Genomic DNA, 16,818 nt, shown 5'->3' with positions numbered 1-16,818 from the left:
GCAAAATATTTCTAGCTTGCCGCGAAACACTAACTCTTTCTGCATGCGCTTGAACCGACAATTAAGGACGCTTTTATTTCACATATCTCACATGCGCAGTTCAATAAGCCGACAGAACGCAGCTTAGAGAGGTTACATGCCAGGTAAAATTAGGGTAAAGGACAAAATGTTAGCTGTGCCAGTCAATTTATGTTTAAGCCGTTTATGACCTTACTCCGATCACAGGAAAACAGGTTAACACGTTTATATGACACCATGCATTGTCACCAAGCATAATCGGGTTGAGAATGTGCATGTAAACATGCTCAATGATATTTGGGGGGAAACAGCACTTTTGATACTCGTTAATGTCAGCTTGCACATCGTTAAAACAGTAATTATGATATTATAGTAGACGCTACATATCGCACACCCCTATTCGGTTGTTAAGTCGTGACGTAACCACTCTCCGATAATACTCTTTCCGGGTCCAAAGTCCAGGTCCTCTCTACCTACCTACCGCTTTCGCTAGTGTTTTGGTTATTATTGAGTGTTTTTACAATGCCGCAGTGCTGTGTCCCGTGTCGGGAGCTAACTCACTTCAACCTCGTAAATCTTCTTTTTCATTGATGCCTGGACTCTACCCTTAATTATGCCACCTGAGTGATGAGCTACACTAACCACTCTGTTGGTGTTAAAGGAATTTAAACCCTTTTTGACCGCCAAGGGTGCCTCACTAAGAAGGACGTGATCGTAAATAAATTTACAGGTTCCACCGTTGTTATTTAGATCTTTAAACACCTTCCAGACAGACTCTCTGTAGTGAAGGGGATTTTTCAGTGACTTTGTAAGTTACGCCAATAGGTGATTTATGGGTAAGTCATTTGAATAATTCGCTTAAGCGTTTCGTTAAATAACACTGAACAAAACCATTTATGAGGGAGTCATTGAATCATTCACTCAATCTTTTTGTTTAAAATTCATTCAGGAAATATACAGACGTGTTGCGGTTCCGCTGTACATTTGTTTGCAAATATTTTCGCTGCCAGAGCAAAGATATAGACAAAGTAAGACAATGGCAATATATACACAATGTACAATATTAACTTATTGTTGATTGAAATGTTGTATCAAAGCAGTATCGTAATCATGATCTTGGTCTGAAAATCACTGCGGCTGTTATTTGGGGGTAGATATAGTGCGTGTTATTGCTTAAATATAATCAAAACACATATGATATTGGAATATAAGTAATAAATTGTGTTGCTCTAGAATAGCCCATGTCGCAGAAAAGAGAGCTGGTGTGTATTTAAGTGGACAGAGCTCAAGAATAAAGAAGGCAGTGGAAAGAATAGCTATAAGAAAAGGACAAGCATCGGCTACTGTCTTTTGTCCTACTCTTGCTTCTGCAACATTGCAAAACCGGAGCCATTCAAATAGACAGCAGGGCAGAATCAGCAGACCCCCTCAGTATACAATCCCCTCTTTGATATCTGTAATAGGCACAGAGATGCTCAGGGTCTCTTGTGGGGATTGTAACAATGAAACAAATGCTTCTGTTATAAATTTTACCACACAGCACACGAGATGTCAAAGATTAGGATCTATCTCAATCTGTAAACCCAATCTTTTTCTCATTATTCCTTATTACAGTGTGAGTCTGCTGGGGTTGTGGGATGTTGTGTGTCAAGAGAGCCAGAAGTAGGAGTTTCAGCCAAGATTAGAGAGAAAACACACTACAGTCACATAGGAACAAATGCACAAGTAGGAACCAAGTGATAAACCAAAAAGTACGATGATTAAAGCGTTGTGAGACCAAGGATCCTTAAATGAAATAATTAACTTTTATTTTGGCTTCAGATTGAAATGCTATATATCCGTATAGACTATATAAACCTGGCATTCTGTCAAAGCATAAGGCTTGGTGGCGTATTGATTCAGCGGTGACAGATGAAATTACAAGGTGATGAACTGTGTGTTTAAAGGTCATAGGGTCGCAGGTCAATAAGCAGGCAAATGCTGTGAAAATTAAAATGTATGAAGCAGGAAGCATGATTAATTAAACTAATACATCAGATTAAACCGGGCAAGCTAAGAGGCAGGATTCCCTTGGCCATTTAATGAACATTCTCCCACATATAATTATGTTAGAGAAGGCAGGGAAGGTGACATTACAATACGCACTACAATTTAGAAATTCACACAATTAAAAACCGTGACGTATTTATAGGACACAAGAGCATCGTTCTGAACCTGTGAGGGTGTATGTTGCGCTACTTCAGAATAAACCGATCAAGGGTTCCTGTGATAAAGGATGTGCGGCTGAAAGCGGTAGTGTAAAAATAGGCTCAGAACCGGGTTGTTGCTATGGAAGAGTATGTAGAAATCCTGGAATTCCTCACCCCCCCACACACACACACACACACACACACACACACACTCTGATACTCAAGGAGTGCTGCATGTTGATGCGCTGCTGTTTTTCTTAACAGTTGTATCTATCCACCCCATTCCTGTTCTTTTCTCTCAGATGGGCATGAAGTTGTAACGACTGGAATAATTGTACTGTACACAGCACTTAGTTTGTGTGAGATGTGAAAAAGCATTCTGCAAATTCTGTGAGACAAAGCACTCTTACAGAGAAATGAACATTTTAAACTGAATATGCTTATGTTGTAAATCTGATAATACCTGTACAACATCGTTCTTTAGTATTATATGCTAATGCGATGACGTTGATCTTATATAGGAGCAATGCTGACAGATTGCAAATAGGTTGTTTTTACTTGATGTTGATTTTGATGAATACAATGCATACTGTAATTTTATAAATATAAATAACATTTTTATATTTATTTGAAACCTAACAAACCTTTTTTTTTTTTTTTTTTTTTGCTTAAAAAAATATTTTAAAATAAATGGCATTTGTTCAGTATTTTGTTATCTGATGTATACTACTGTTCATAAGTTTGGGGTCTGTAAGATTTTTTTAATGTCTCTTGTGCTCACCAAGGCTGCATTTATTTGATTAAAATACAATAAAAACATTAATATTGTGAAATATTGTACAAATCTAAAATAACTAGTCTAACTAGTTATTTATTGTAAGATATATTTTAACATGTATCTTATTCCTGTGACGGAAAAGCAGAATTTTTCCAGGCTTCAGTGTCACATGATTCCTCTAATTTGGTGCTCAACAATAATTTATCATTATTATCAATGTTGAAAACAGTTGTGTTGCTTAATATTTTTGTGGAAACCATGCTAAGTTTTTTTTTTAAGGATCCTTGGTGGATAGAAATTTCAAAAGCATTTATTGGAATTTAATGCGTCCTTGCTGAATAAAAGTATTAATTTCTTTCTTTTTTTAATCAAAATTTTGAAGTTGGTTGTGTACAACAACTTTATATTTTTTTATATGTTTAAGTGTCCAATACTTTTTGGGCCCTCTGTTAATGTACTCTATCTCAGATAAACAGCATTGTTTAATTGATGTATGTTCACAGGAGATGCAACATCCAAGGAGAGCAGCCCCTTTATCAACAGCAGCACCAGTGACGTAGAGAAAAGTCAGCAGTATGATGGGAAAAACATGGCTCTGTTTGAGGTAGGGCAGCACTGCTAATGAGTGTTTCAAAGGGTTACATACAGTATGAATGTAGGCTTACCCTTGTTTGTATGTGTGTGTTTTGTAGGAGGAGATGGACACTAGTCCTATAGTATCTTCTGTGCTGAGCAGCCTTGCCAACTACTCCAACCTGACGCAGGGCAGTAAAGAGCATGAGGAGGCAGAAAACAATGAGGAGGCGCGCAAGAAAACTGTGCAGGTGACAGAAACTCTTCCATTATCTCTACACACTGCCAAATCACTACCGAACCTTCTTTCGGATGAGTACAAACTTGAACTGAATTGAACTGGATGATAACACTTCTGTAGAGCTGCTTTATCACTGAATCTAGTTTGTTTCATAATTGACTTTGCAACATCAACACTGTTATTAAACTGAATCAACACTGAACAGACTTGAGCTGAATAATGACAATATTGTCTTCTTAGAGCTGCTTTGCGGCATAATTTGTTAATATTTGATGAAAGTTGCATCAATGATTCTGTTATTTTTCTGTTTAATGCTTTGAAGCAGCTTTGAAACGAATGAAAATTGTACAAAGCCCTTTATACCATGGTCTGCCTGAATACTTGATTCTGATTCGCTGGAATGTGTGCATTAAAATCGTTTAATGCACAGGTAGTTCCAGTAAGTTTAATCACTGATCTATATTAATGCGCTGCTTTCATTGAAACACACACACACACACAGAGAAACATCCAGGAGCACAGACCTGTAAAATAGCTTCCCTACAGAATCTCTATATTAAATTTCTCAGCAACGAGTGGGTAACATTGATGTTTTTGAAGTTTTTGAAACTTGCAGCTTCACTATTTGTAGACAGATGCTGCACAGAAGCAGGTAATTCACACACAAGGACAATGGTATAAGACTTCTTGTGTATGTTGATGGACGGTACTTACAGTAACCATTGATTTGGTGGACGTTGATTGACAAGCAGATAAAATGGCCTTTTAATTATGCCATCTGTGAATTATACTGAGCATCATGTACCAGTTAATAGATTTACACGGTGTCCTGATTAATGATTTTTTTTAATTGTTTGATTGACAGGCTCCACGTATGGGCACGATAATGGGCGTTTACCTGCCATGTATGCAGAACATCCTGGGGGTGATCCTTTTCCTCAGGATGACCTGGCTGGTGGGCGTTGGAGGCGTCCTGGGAACCTTCGTCATCGTCTTCATGTGTTGCTCCACGGTCAGTCTCAGACGCACATACACAGACACTGCAGGGGCCGTGTGTGTGTGTGTGAGGGGGTGAGGGGGTCTGTTACACCATTTACACAAGCTCAAACACTAATACTACACAAATAGCCTTTCCATCATTCATATCTGAATGCACTTTATAGCATCTACACCAAAAGAAAGCTCTCGTCAGACCTCGAAAGAAGAATTTTTTATCACCATTATGCAGCATGACCCCCCCTCGAGAGCTTAAGGTTTCCTTTTACCCCTCTGCACCTTTAACTGAAGATTGCTTACAGTTATACAATCACTTTGTTGTAAGTCACTTTGGTAAGTCGGTACGGGAGCGTCAGATGGAATTTCTGCCAAGAACATAAATGTAAATGCTTACATGTGGTATTTGATTTCAGAGCTGCCAGTTAAGCACAAGCTGCTGGTGATTCTGGTGGCGTGCGTGTTTGCATGTGTTCTGTGCATGCTTGTGTCACATATTGGTGAATATTTGCTGCGGTATTTTCTTTCAGAGTGAGTTTGTGCAGTATTATGTAAGTGAATGTGCAGTGATGTCCCACTCTGAGCTCTTTCCCCTCCTGTCATATCTGCTTTAATATTGTTTGATATAAAAAAGCTGAAAGCTGTCTCTTCAGATTCTACCACCATAAATCCCCTATTATGACCCTTTTGACCCTGCCGAACCCCAGATACACTCAGACTTGCAGAATAAATTCTGTCAACCCACACTCACTAGTCATATTCACAAGGTTTGTTTCAGTCTTGGCTACGTTGGCAGTATATGAATACTGAGTGCTTTCAAATAAATAATACTCTTGCTTCCTATTTTAGAATTTGAGTGCATCTAATATCATGCAGGTTACATGAGTGTAAAATACATTTCTGTTTAAAAGTTTGAAAGAAATTAATACTTTTATTCAGCAATGCATTAAATTGATCAGAAGTGACAGTAAAGATATTTACATTGTTGCAAAAGTTTTCTATTTCAATGAACGAACAAGTTCAAACAAGGTGGCACTTAACGGGATAATGTACAGTCAAATCATTTATTAAACAGCTTTCCAACCCATAAATAATGAAGGGGACATTCAAAATCTTATCTTATAGTCTATTACTGTGTACAAAACAATCGCTCTAGCAGCAAGACAATCACTTCAACAATATATTTTTGTAGGCCTGCTATTAATACTGAAGTCTTCAGTTTTTATTGAATGTTTGAATAAAAAGGAGACAGACAGCGTGTCCGTGGTGTGAAACCAGAGAAATGAAAGAAGTGCCGACCTCAAATAACCGGATACGCGGTCATTAATGGTCATTATTGGGAAATAACTGACCTTGGAATGTTACAAATGACCAATCAGAATCAAGCAGTTCAGAGAGACATGTAAAGACAAAGATTATTAAATGCTGTAGAAGTATTGTTCAGTGTTCATTGTTAGCTCGTGCTAAATAATGTAGTTAACTAATGATAACAAATGAAACCTCATTGTAAAGTTTTCATTGTATTAAAACGTATTGTTAATGATATAACATAATTATAGAATGCATGTCTTTATGCAGGGGTGTTACTTCAATTCATGGGTCCAGGGGCAAAATAATATTCCCTCTTTTCCCCTACAACCGATGAATCTGCTAAACCAGTAAAAATCCCACTCAACTGCATAACCTCCCAATGTTTATTTTCTAATAAATAAAATTTTCTTTCACAAGTCACTGAAGGGCTTAGTGGGGGCCTCTTGTCTCTGTCACTCATCGTCCCCATTGTATTGATTGATCTTTATTTACTTTATTTACAGACTATGCTGACTGCGATCTCAATGAGTGCTATTGCCACCAATGGAGTTGTGCCAGGTGAGCAGAATTCACAGTGTTTGTGTATGCGTGCAGATGCCCAGAGGACGGCTGTCCTGTTGTTCTTCATGGGCAGTTAGCTACAGTGCACAGTACAGCTCCCAACTGTGCTGAGATCAGCTCCAGGCTCATAACTGTGTGTTCGTTTGTGTGGATGCGTGTATGTCTCTGTTTATTTGAAATAACAGTAGCCTGTGTCATGGAATTCTTGAATGTCATTTCAAGAAGAAAAAAGTATGATATGATAATATGTCTCAATCCTATTGTTATGTGAATTTTGGGATATCACAAAAAAAAAGTTGAATGGAAATTCCAAAATCCGCATAACTAATACAAAATGTGCATAAAAAGCGTATGTGCTCAATTTGAGGTTGCTCATTTTTTTATCCAGTAAGAAGACATGCAGAAACTACGATGGAAACACACTTTCCGAATAAATCACTTCATGCACAACAAAATACTCAGATGACTTTGCCCCGACTGAGAATGTGATTGGATAACTAGACTAACCAGTGGACCAATTTCATAGCACAGCATCTCAAATATTGGTTTGGTCATTCTGAAATGCCTGAGCTAAAGTCTGTCATCAAAATGACTTGATTGCATCCCAGAATTGCTTTCCCAAACACCAGGCATCCGCCTCCGAATGCAAGAGAACTTTACAGTGTTTATACAGTGTTCGTCTGCACACTCTGAGGCGCAAGTCATTTATGATGTACGAAAAAAGAGCCACAGTCCCTTTCCTGATTGCAGCAACTTCCATTTTTAGTAAAGATATTTGGCGCCGGTTTCCCAGGAAGTGACGATTGTGTTCTCTTGGATACATTGGATGGAAATGGTGCTGGATTCGCAAATGTTTTATGCAATATTCCAATTTTGCGCTTAAGTAAAATTCACAACATTGGATGGAAAGAAAGCTACTATTAGCTATTAGTGTGAAATGCTGTTCTATTTAACTCTTTCGATGTACCGTATTTTCCGCACTATAAGGCGCACTTAAAAGCCTTTAATTTTTTCAAAAAACGACAGTGCGCCTTATAATCCGGAGCGCCTTATATATGGATCTGGCGCCTTATATTAATGTCTGTAAAACAACCGCTGACTTAAACCTTTTGTTTATACTTTCACCTGGCACCGGAGCGCGAGCCTCCGCTGACTGCGCGCGCACCTCCCCAAACAGATGAGGCATTTATACTTGACGCAACTGTTTTGTTTTAGACTGAACACCAGACCATACAACTGATTTAGATGCGCAAACTGGGTGCCGGTGTGATGAGATGTACTAATATCCGTCTGCTCGGGCAGATTCGGCTCAAAGTCGTGCATCTTCGGATGCGGAGGCGCGCGTGCTGTCACAATGACGTCATTTTGCCGCGCGCGCGCCTCCGCATCCGAAGATGCACGACTTTGAGCCGAATCTGCCCGAGCAGACGGATATTCGTTTTTTATTACCTTCGCGCTCATGCGGACGTGTCGAGTATAAACAAGGTTTTACAGCTCAGCCACTTGTTTTTTCATATTTTTTTGCAAGTGGTAGATCTTGGTTTACATTTGGACTTTGGATGTGATCTTAGGCTTGAAAAGGTTGGTGACCACTGCATAACGCAAACCCAGTCAAACGTTTGACTGCAGTATCTTCTATTCTATGCGCCTTATAATCCGGTGCGCCCTATATATGAAAACAGTTCTAAAATAGGCCATTCATTGAAGGTGCGCCTTATAATCCGGTGTTGTGCCGAATTTCGACCCCCGCCAAATTATTACCCCCCTAGTATTGGTAGGTTTAGGATTAGCTGTGGGGGAGGGGTTAGGATTAGGGGTGGGGTTAGGATTAGGCAATCAGGTACTGACTTCAACGAGGGGGGTAATAATTTGGCAGGGGGTCGAAATTCGGCACAGCACCGGTGCGCCTTATAGTGCGGAAAATACGGTATATGCTTAATGGTACATTTGTTTGTGTGCTTGTAGCTGGAGGTTCTTACTACATGATTTCTCGTTCACTGGGGCCGGAGTTTGGAGGGGCCGTTGGTATATGTTTCTACCTGGGGACCACTTTTGCAGGAGCCATGTACATCCTGGGATGCATCGAAATCCTACTGGTACAATTTCATTGGTTTTCGCTTAATCTGACATTCAGTGTCAAACTAATTCAATTCAAACTAATTCAAGCAAAATTTATCGATACAAACATTGCAAGCATAGCTGACAAGCTCAGCAGGCAAGGGTCCAAACTGTAGGAATAATTACATTATTGAGCATCTATTTTCTTAGATTTATGATGATTTTTACAAAATGAATTTTAATTTAGACTGTGAATATAATATGTCCACTGAAAGAATCTTCCAGGTCCTACTCTGGGCATTCTTTGTTTTTCTAGAATCTTCTGCATATTTGAACCATTTCAAACAGTGACTGTATTTTTTTAAGATTCATATTTTCACACTGCACTGAGGATAATTAAAGGGTGAGTTATCCCATAATTTACTCACCCTCAAGCCATCCTAGGTGTATATGACTTTCTTCTTTCAGCCAAACACAATCAGAGTTTGAGTTTTTGAAGCCCAAAAAGCGCATCCATCCATCATAAAAGTAATTAATATGGCTCCAGTTGGTTAATAAAGGCCTTCTGAAGCGAAGCGATGCGTTTTCGTAATAAAAATATTCATATTTATAACTTTATAGACTATAATCACTGGCTTCCTGTAACTGCCGTACACCAGTCTAGAGTGACCTTTGACCTCTGACCTGACGCATAATGTATTTATGAACTCAGAAGCGCAGAGCAAAACAAAGGAGGTCAAAATTAGAGGTCTAAAACGAGAATTTTTAAAGAGAAAGGTTGGAGGAGCTTGAGTTTGTTGCCCAGCCCTGTTTGTTTGAACCGCGAGAGGCGTCTACTCTCACCTAAGCTTAGGTCAGAGGTCACTCTTCCGCTGAAACTAGACTTGCGTACGGCCGTTACCGGAAGCCAGTGATTATAGTTTATAAAGTAAAAAATATATGGAAATTTTTCTTACAAAAACACATCAACCCTTTATTAACCCTCTGAAGCCGTATGGATTACTTTTATGGTAGATGGATACGCTTTTTGGAGCTTCAAAATTTCAGTTACTATTCACTCCCATTGTAAAGCTTGGAAGAGCCAGGATATTTTTTAACATAACTTTGATTGTGTTTGGCTAAAAGAAGAAAGTCATATACACCTAGGATGGCTTGAGGGGGTATGGGATAATTTTCATTTTTGGGTGAACTAACCTTTTAAGGGACGCAATGCATTAACAGCTGGGGAGTGTAAACTTTTTGATTTTGATGATTGGGGTAAATTTTAACTTTTGTCTTCTGTGAAACATGTAAATATCATATTTGGCTACTGAAGGGCAGTACTAAATAAAAATATCTTAAAAATATTATTATAAAATCTTACAAATATTATTGATTTTTTTGTAGATCTACATTGTGCCAGCAGCTGCCATTTTCAAGATGGAGGGTCTGGAAGGAGCAGAGGCCGAGGCAGCGTTGTTGAATAACATGCGTGTGTACGGTACCATCGTGCTCACCTTGATGTCTCTAGTTGTCTTTGTTGGTGTGAAGTACGTCAACAAGTTGGCCCTTGTGTTCCTCGCCTGCGTCATTCTCTCCATTCTCGCTGTCTACGCCGGGGTCATCAAGACATCTTTTGATCCACCTGACTTTCCGTAAGTAGAACTTTTTGGGATTCAGAATGTTCCTTTAGGGCACAGAGCGTCCATAATCATACAGACCTTATCCTGTATAGGGTGTGTGTGCTCGGGAACCGAACTCTTGTGTCGAAGAGCTTTGACATTTGTGCCAAGACCATAGAGAAGGGAAATGCCACGGTCACCACCAAGCTTTGGAGATCCTTCTGTGACTCAGAGTTCCTGAACGCCACCTGCGATGATTACTTCACCAACAACAACGTTAGCCAGATCCAGGGAATCCCTGGAGTCACCAGTGGCATCCTGGCAGGTTAGAAGAATTACAGACATTGATACTTACAGTATATATTCATTATAGCACTTTTACTACAGTATTTCAAATAAATAATACTTCAATACTTTTTCAGTTAAATGATGTTCTTTTGAACTTTCTTTTCTTTAAAGGTTTCCACAGAAAATATTAAGCATGACAATAATTTTAAATTGTAATATTTCACAATCTTAATGTATTATTTACTGTACTCTATTTAAAGTATTTTTGATTGAATAAATGCAGCCTTGGTTAGCATCCGAGACAAACTTTTGAACGATAGTGTATTTTACTAGTGTAGAGACAAAAGTGTATAATTATTGTCTTTGTTAGCATTTTGACAAAAGATTTTAAAAGATTGTGTAAGCATATTGTGTAGTTGTTCCGCTTGGAGTCAATTTTCCTGTGAGCTTTTAGTTTTTCTTTGCATTTTTCTTTTTTGCATAGTAAAATAAAACCTGTAGCTGTAGTTGGCCTTTTTTTGGCAAATAATTTTGTCAGATAAATACCTTAACTATGTATAGTGTTTTGTTCTTCCCTCATATTTAACAATATTTAAAAAATTAAATATTTTCCTCATACTTTGAAGGTTTAATCAAAAAATGTTTCAACATAGAAGCAAATTAAATACACAAAAATATTTAAATAGGCAAATGCTTAAGAGTCTATGATTGGATCATTATTGCAGTAATTATTATGTTTCTAGCATGTTAAATGTTTGTCAACAGTTCTATCCCTAATTTATGGAGTGTGTAGCTTTTTATTTCTTAAACAACCATGTAGGATGACACATCATGACCATATTCCATTATGACAATGTCAAAATTCATCAGGCTCAAACTGTGAAAGAATGGTTGTGAGGGAGCATGAAGAATCATTTTCACGCATGAATTGGCACCTCTGAGTCCAGACCTGAAATTCATTGAAAGTCTTTGGGATGTCCTGGAGGAGACTTTACAGAGTGCTTGACTCGTGTATTGTAATACAAGATCTTGAACAAAACTTGATGCACCTCTTGATGGAAATAACATCACAACATTTATTTCCATCAAGAGGCGCATCAATTTTTGGTCAAGATCTTGTCTTCCTACATGATTGTTTAAGAAATGAAAAGCTAAACACTCCATCAATTAGGATTAGAAGAACTGTTGCCAAACATAACATGCTATAAACATAGTAATCACGGCAATAATGATCCAATCATAGACTCTTAAACATTTGCATATATTAAATTAACTGAAAATAATGATGTTGAAAAAATGTCTATACTATTTTACAAATTTCGAACCCAATTGAATATTTGAAATGCTTGAGTATACCATTAATGTTATTGTTGAGCTTTAATGTTCAAAAAATTTACTGATTCTGTATTTGATGAAATTTTGCTTCTTTCTTCTTCACAGAAAACCTTTTCAGCATGTTTGCTGAGAAAAATACATTTATAGAGAAACGAGGTATAGCTGCCGTCCTCGACCCTGAGGCCCCACTAACCAACACTAACCGATATGTTCTCGCTGACATCACCAGCTTCTTCACCCTGCTGGTCGGCATCTACTTCCCCTCTGTCACAGGTCAGTACAACAGTTCCATAACTACTAGGGGAATTATTATTACAGTTTTACACTGTCCGAAAAACCTATAACTTGACCGTTGTCCTATTTATTAGCCTATTCTAAAGCCATGATTGTTTGGTGTTAAGCAAAACAATGAGTGTTTGCACATGTGAGGAGTTAGTGTGAGGCACTGATGAATTAAAATCAAGATACTTCCTGTTAGATTTTTGTGTGTTGTGGTTTGCAAAAAGTGTTTTATGAAATTGAAAACTGAGTCGAAGGCCAATAATTAGTGTATGGTTTTGCAGATTTGGTGTGTGGTTCTGGTGTTTGAGTTCAGGTTTCAGAAATTGTGTGACAAGTAAGGATTTTGTGTGTAAGCAGTTGAAAAAAATTGTATTCACAACTACAAATGCTTACAGTAAAAAAAAAAAAAGTTAGGTTTCAATCTTGCTTTAGTGTTTACCGAGAATTTTTCAACATCTCTCTGACAATTACTTTCAATCTTGTACGGAAATGTACTTAGGAGTTCATGAAAGAAGAGCTTTAGGTTTTGGATAACTGTGTGTATATGATATATCCCAAAATATAATATTATGGCAAAGGTGTTTGCAACGTTAGACAAATGTTTGCAAGAGCTGTGAGGCATTTTAAAGTTTGTGTGTGCAATTCTTGGATTTGTGTGTAAGCAGTTGTAATAGAAATGTCTAGTTTCCTTTTTTTTTTTCTATGTATACTTTACATACATCATGTATAGTGACGTTCATTTTAATCTGACTTATGATGTATTTTTTATTTTTTATTATTACTTAAAGCTACACTGTTTAATTTTTTAAGTTGATTCTTAGCAAAAAACACTTTGTTCTTTCAAAATGATATGTGCTCATTAATGTGTAATTACTTCTACCAACTAATCAAGTATTCTCGTAAGCGTAGAATCTGCCATTCAAAATACATACAAGCGAGTCGCTCGAACGGTGGCAGTCATGTTGTGCATCCATCTTGAAAATACATTAGCCAAATGAGGGAAATTCAAGCTTCGCCTTTCGCGCTTTTACTCAGTGGCACCGTGACGAATGTGAGGGGGAGATTACTCATAATACGGCCACCGTAGGAGTTCAAACGCCCTCAGAATGGGAGGGGCTAGAAAGTAATATTCAGCTAGTCGTCTACAATTTCACCGCTAGATGGGAGAAAATCTTACACAGTGTAGCTTTAAAAACAGTTTTCATTGCATAAAGAAAAATTAAATTAAAAATGATTTCAAATTAAATGACTAACAATTAAAAACAAGATTATGTGCAATAATCCAAATAAAAAAAATGTAATTCAGTAAAACAGTGAAAGAAAGTTTGCTGCTTTTTTGTTCTTATGACATTTGTTCTTTTCAGTCTAGCCAAAACCTGATCCACAAACAGACCCAGTGTTTTCCGACATAATGTTTGTGTGTGTGTCACAGGCATCATGGCTGGTTCCAACCGTTCTGGTGACCTGCAGGATGCTCAGAAGTCCATCCCTGTTGGGACCATCCTGGCCATCACAACCACCTCCATCATCTGTATCCTTTACTCCAAAGGCAAAACCGCTCCAGCTTTGCTTAAATAAATGACACAGTGCAGAACTGCACATTTTGAAATATACAAAATACAGTGTAATTTGATATCCAGGAAATGACAATGATAAAATGAAAAGACTTGATATTTTTCATCTGTGGTAAAATAGCTGAAATAGTATGAATGCCTTTTTGCTGCTTTGTGTCGTTCTCCTGAATTTGTGCTCTCGCAGACATGTCTAGTGTGATTCTGTTCGGAGCCTGTGTTGACGGAGTCGTTTTGAGGGACAAGTGAGTCTGTAGTTCTAGTCAGTGTTATTTTATTATCACTGACACATACTATTATAGTTTTGTTAATTTTTTAATTCGATTTTTTTCTGTCTTCATTTTCATTTTCATTTCTTGAGACACAAGAAACAAACACATGGGAAAGACAAAAGACAACTAAACATAATTGACCCTTTTCACATTTCCAGGTTTCTCAGACTAGTTAATAATAATTACTAGTTGTAGATTACTAAATTACTAAATATGTAATTTGATGCAAAGGTAATATAATTCAAAGTATAGTGTTATAAATGTGCATACATTTAAAAAATTTATATATATATTTTGCAGTTTTTTATTTTGCACTTTATTTTGCACTTTGCAGGATTTGCGATGCTGCTATAACATTATCATTGTGATGTTGATAGCTGTTAAAACGCATCATCAGTCTGTGAAAAGGGTCCATGCTGAAAAATCTAGCTGAAGTAAAATAAGTTTAAAATGTTTTATATTTTATTTTAAGTGTTATTTTTTTAAGATATTACTTTTAGTTATAATAACCCTGGTTCTACTTTTGATTTACTTTAGATTCAGTATAGCCTCCAGTTTAATTAAAACTTCGATTTCAGTCAGTGCAGTTAAGATCAATTTATTTAAAATAATTTCCACATAAAAATAAAACGCATTTACTTTTTATACTAGTGTTATTTTAGTATTGTTTTTATACTACTCTAGTATTTATTACAATTTTGGATTAGCTTTTATTTTCAGATTTTCAGTTTTGAATTTTGTTATGTGCTTTTGCCATGTTCATTAGTCCTTTGTTTAAATATTTCTGTTTAGTTTTAATTTATTTCATTTCATTTTTAGTTTTATCAATTTTATTATTTCAACTTAAACTTTATTTTTATTTTAGTTAATTGCCAGGGTGGCATTTCTAATTATTTTTTTTAGGCTTTTTAAGTTTTTAATCTAATCTTTGTATATTATTTCAGCCTTATTTCAATTAACGAGAAGAATGCTATTAGTTAACAATATCAACACTGTTCTAAATGCAGATTTGGGGAAGGCGTGGACGGTAACTTGGTTATTGGCACCCTGGCATGGCCCTCGCCCTGGGTCATTGTGTTTGGCTCCTTCTTCTCCACCTGTGGGGCGGGACTTCAGAGTTTGACAGGAGCGCCCCGCCTCCTTCAAGCTATCTCCCGCGATGGCATCATTCCTTTCCTCAGGGTACATGTATATGTTTGCCCTCTGATTATCTCTCTGTTGATGCTTCCATACTTGATCATACTAAGTGGTATTTCTTCATTTTACAGGTGTTTGGCCATGGCAAAGCTAACGGTGAACCTACATGGGCTCTCCTCCTGACGGGCTGCATCTGTGAGATTGGCATTATCATCGCCTCCCTGGATTCGGTTGCACCCATTCTGTCAATGTAAGCAAGCAACTACCCAAATGCACACAGTGCTCCTCATTCTTTATGATTCCCAGAGAAACAAGAGCAATAAACAGTTTCCACTCACTTATTGCTGTAATAAAACTTCTTCACTATGCTGAATAGGCTACTTTCCAAAAGCCTGTTCTTCAATAAAGTGCCGCAGGGATGACATCAAAACCCGGAAGTGGTTCCCTCGAGATTTTCCTATGGGTTTTTATAAAAGGGTTTTTAAGTAGCCTACGGTCTGTGGTGAACATGACGTGACATTGTGTACAGTTTATATTGTTGAACAAAACGTTCAAGTATCGTCAAGTTCCTCTTCAGTCAGTCAGTCGACGTCACGTTGAGACCGACGAATAGGAATGTCGCTAGAGAGGCCAATCTACTTCGAGTGAAACTAAACTAGCCAATGCACATTGGCGTGCAATCATTTGCAACAGCTGCTCTGCCACGCAGAGCGGGTATATAACGAGCAGCAGGTGCTTCAGCTTTTTGCTTTGGAGCCAAGCGTTTAGATGCTGTTCTCTTCAGTTAGTGTTTATATTAAATGAGCAAGCTCTCCAGGAGGATCTCTCACGTCTGGTGCGGGTGATACAGCGCAGCAGCGGGGTCGACTTTTTTATCTCTCTCTCTCTTTCTGTCGTTTTGTGTTTGTGTTGCTTACAGCTGGTACGGTGCGCCAAGAGCGCTGAAAAGCCATTCTTACGGCTGGTAAGATCGCCGTGAGGGAGAGACACTTCCCTGTCTGTGTTCTCTGCGACCGTTCCCCTGCGTGCTTCAGCATCAAGGAGAGCAGTCCCCTGAAAGAGCTTACACAGGTGGAGTGCGTCTTTTTAAAGATGTCACTCTACCTGTGTGTTTCTGGATGCGGTCGTTACCTGGGATCGTTGCGTATCGCGGGATGGCCACGAACGCTGCATCACGTGTCTGGGCATTGAACTTGCTGAGGCAGCATTCGTGGATGAGTCATGTACCCACTGTGGGAAGATGACCATCTCGGAGCTAAGGTCGAGACTCTCATTCCTGCAAAGGGGCGGAGTCCCCGTGCCTCTGCCGCAATCTAACCCTCCTCAGAGGGTTACTTCAGGCAGTAGTGCGGGTGATCTGAGGATCACAGTGAGCGCGCTTCCTTCAGGGAACCAACCCCCTAGGAACCCTCATTCCTCCCATACTCCGCAGCCAGTAGAGCCACAGAGGGAACACGCTGGACCATCCACAAGGTGTGTACCAGCCGTATCCTTCGGCGCTCCCCAAGATGATCAGATGTCGATCGCTGCATCGGAGGGTGGGTCAAACTTCTCCAGGGATGACGATTCGGCTGCGCTGCTCCCTTCAGGCTGGATGATTGGTTTCTCGG

The 16,818-nt window shown here is 38.4% G+C and overlaps 1 protein-coding gene across 1 annotated transcript in view; it reads left to right on the top strand.

Moving 5' to 3' along the window:
* slc12a5b (solute carrier family 12 member 5b) overlaps positions 1–16,818 on the top strand; it is a 71,854-nt gene that overhangs the window by 34,976 nt on the left and 20,060 nt on the right. Inside the window, exons 2-13 of the mRNA XM_082189414.1 lie at positions 3,489–3,589; positions 3,678–3,809; positions 4,665–4,811; positions 6,607–6,661; positions 8,630–8,760; positions 10,109–10,356; positions 10,437–10,648; positions 12,052–12,219; positions 13,661–13,759; positions 13,987–14,044; positions 15,079–15,253; positions 15,340–15,458. Coding sequence (XP_082045540.1) covers positions 3,489–3,589; positions 3,678–3,809; positions 4,665–4,811; positions 6,607–6,661; positions 8,630–8,760; positions 10,109–10,356; positions 10,437–10,648; positions 12,052–12,219; positions 13,661–13,759; positions 13,987–14,044; positions 15,079–15,253; positions 15,340–15,458 — 1,645 coding nt within the window. The remainder of the gene's footprint in view (positions 1–3,488; positions 3,590–3,677; positions 3,810–4,664; positions 4,812–6,606; positions 6,662–8,629; positions 8,761–10,108; positions 10,357–10,436; positions 10,649–12,051; positions 12,220–13,660; positions 13,760–13,986; positions 14,045–15,078; positions 15,254–15,339; positions 15,459–16,818) is intronic.

This window comes from Leuciscus leuciscus, assembly GCF_965113295.1.
Source record: "Leuciscus leuciscus genome assembly, chromosome: 13".
In the NCBI taxonomy this organism is placed as follows: domain Eukaryota; kingdom Metazoa; phylum Chordata; class Actinopteri; order Cypriniformes; family Leuciscidae; genus Leuciscus; species Leuciscus leuciscus.
The sequence above is the reverse complement of the archived record's forward strand: the minus strand, read 5'-3'. Positions and strand labels throughout refer to the sequence as shown.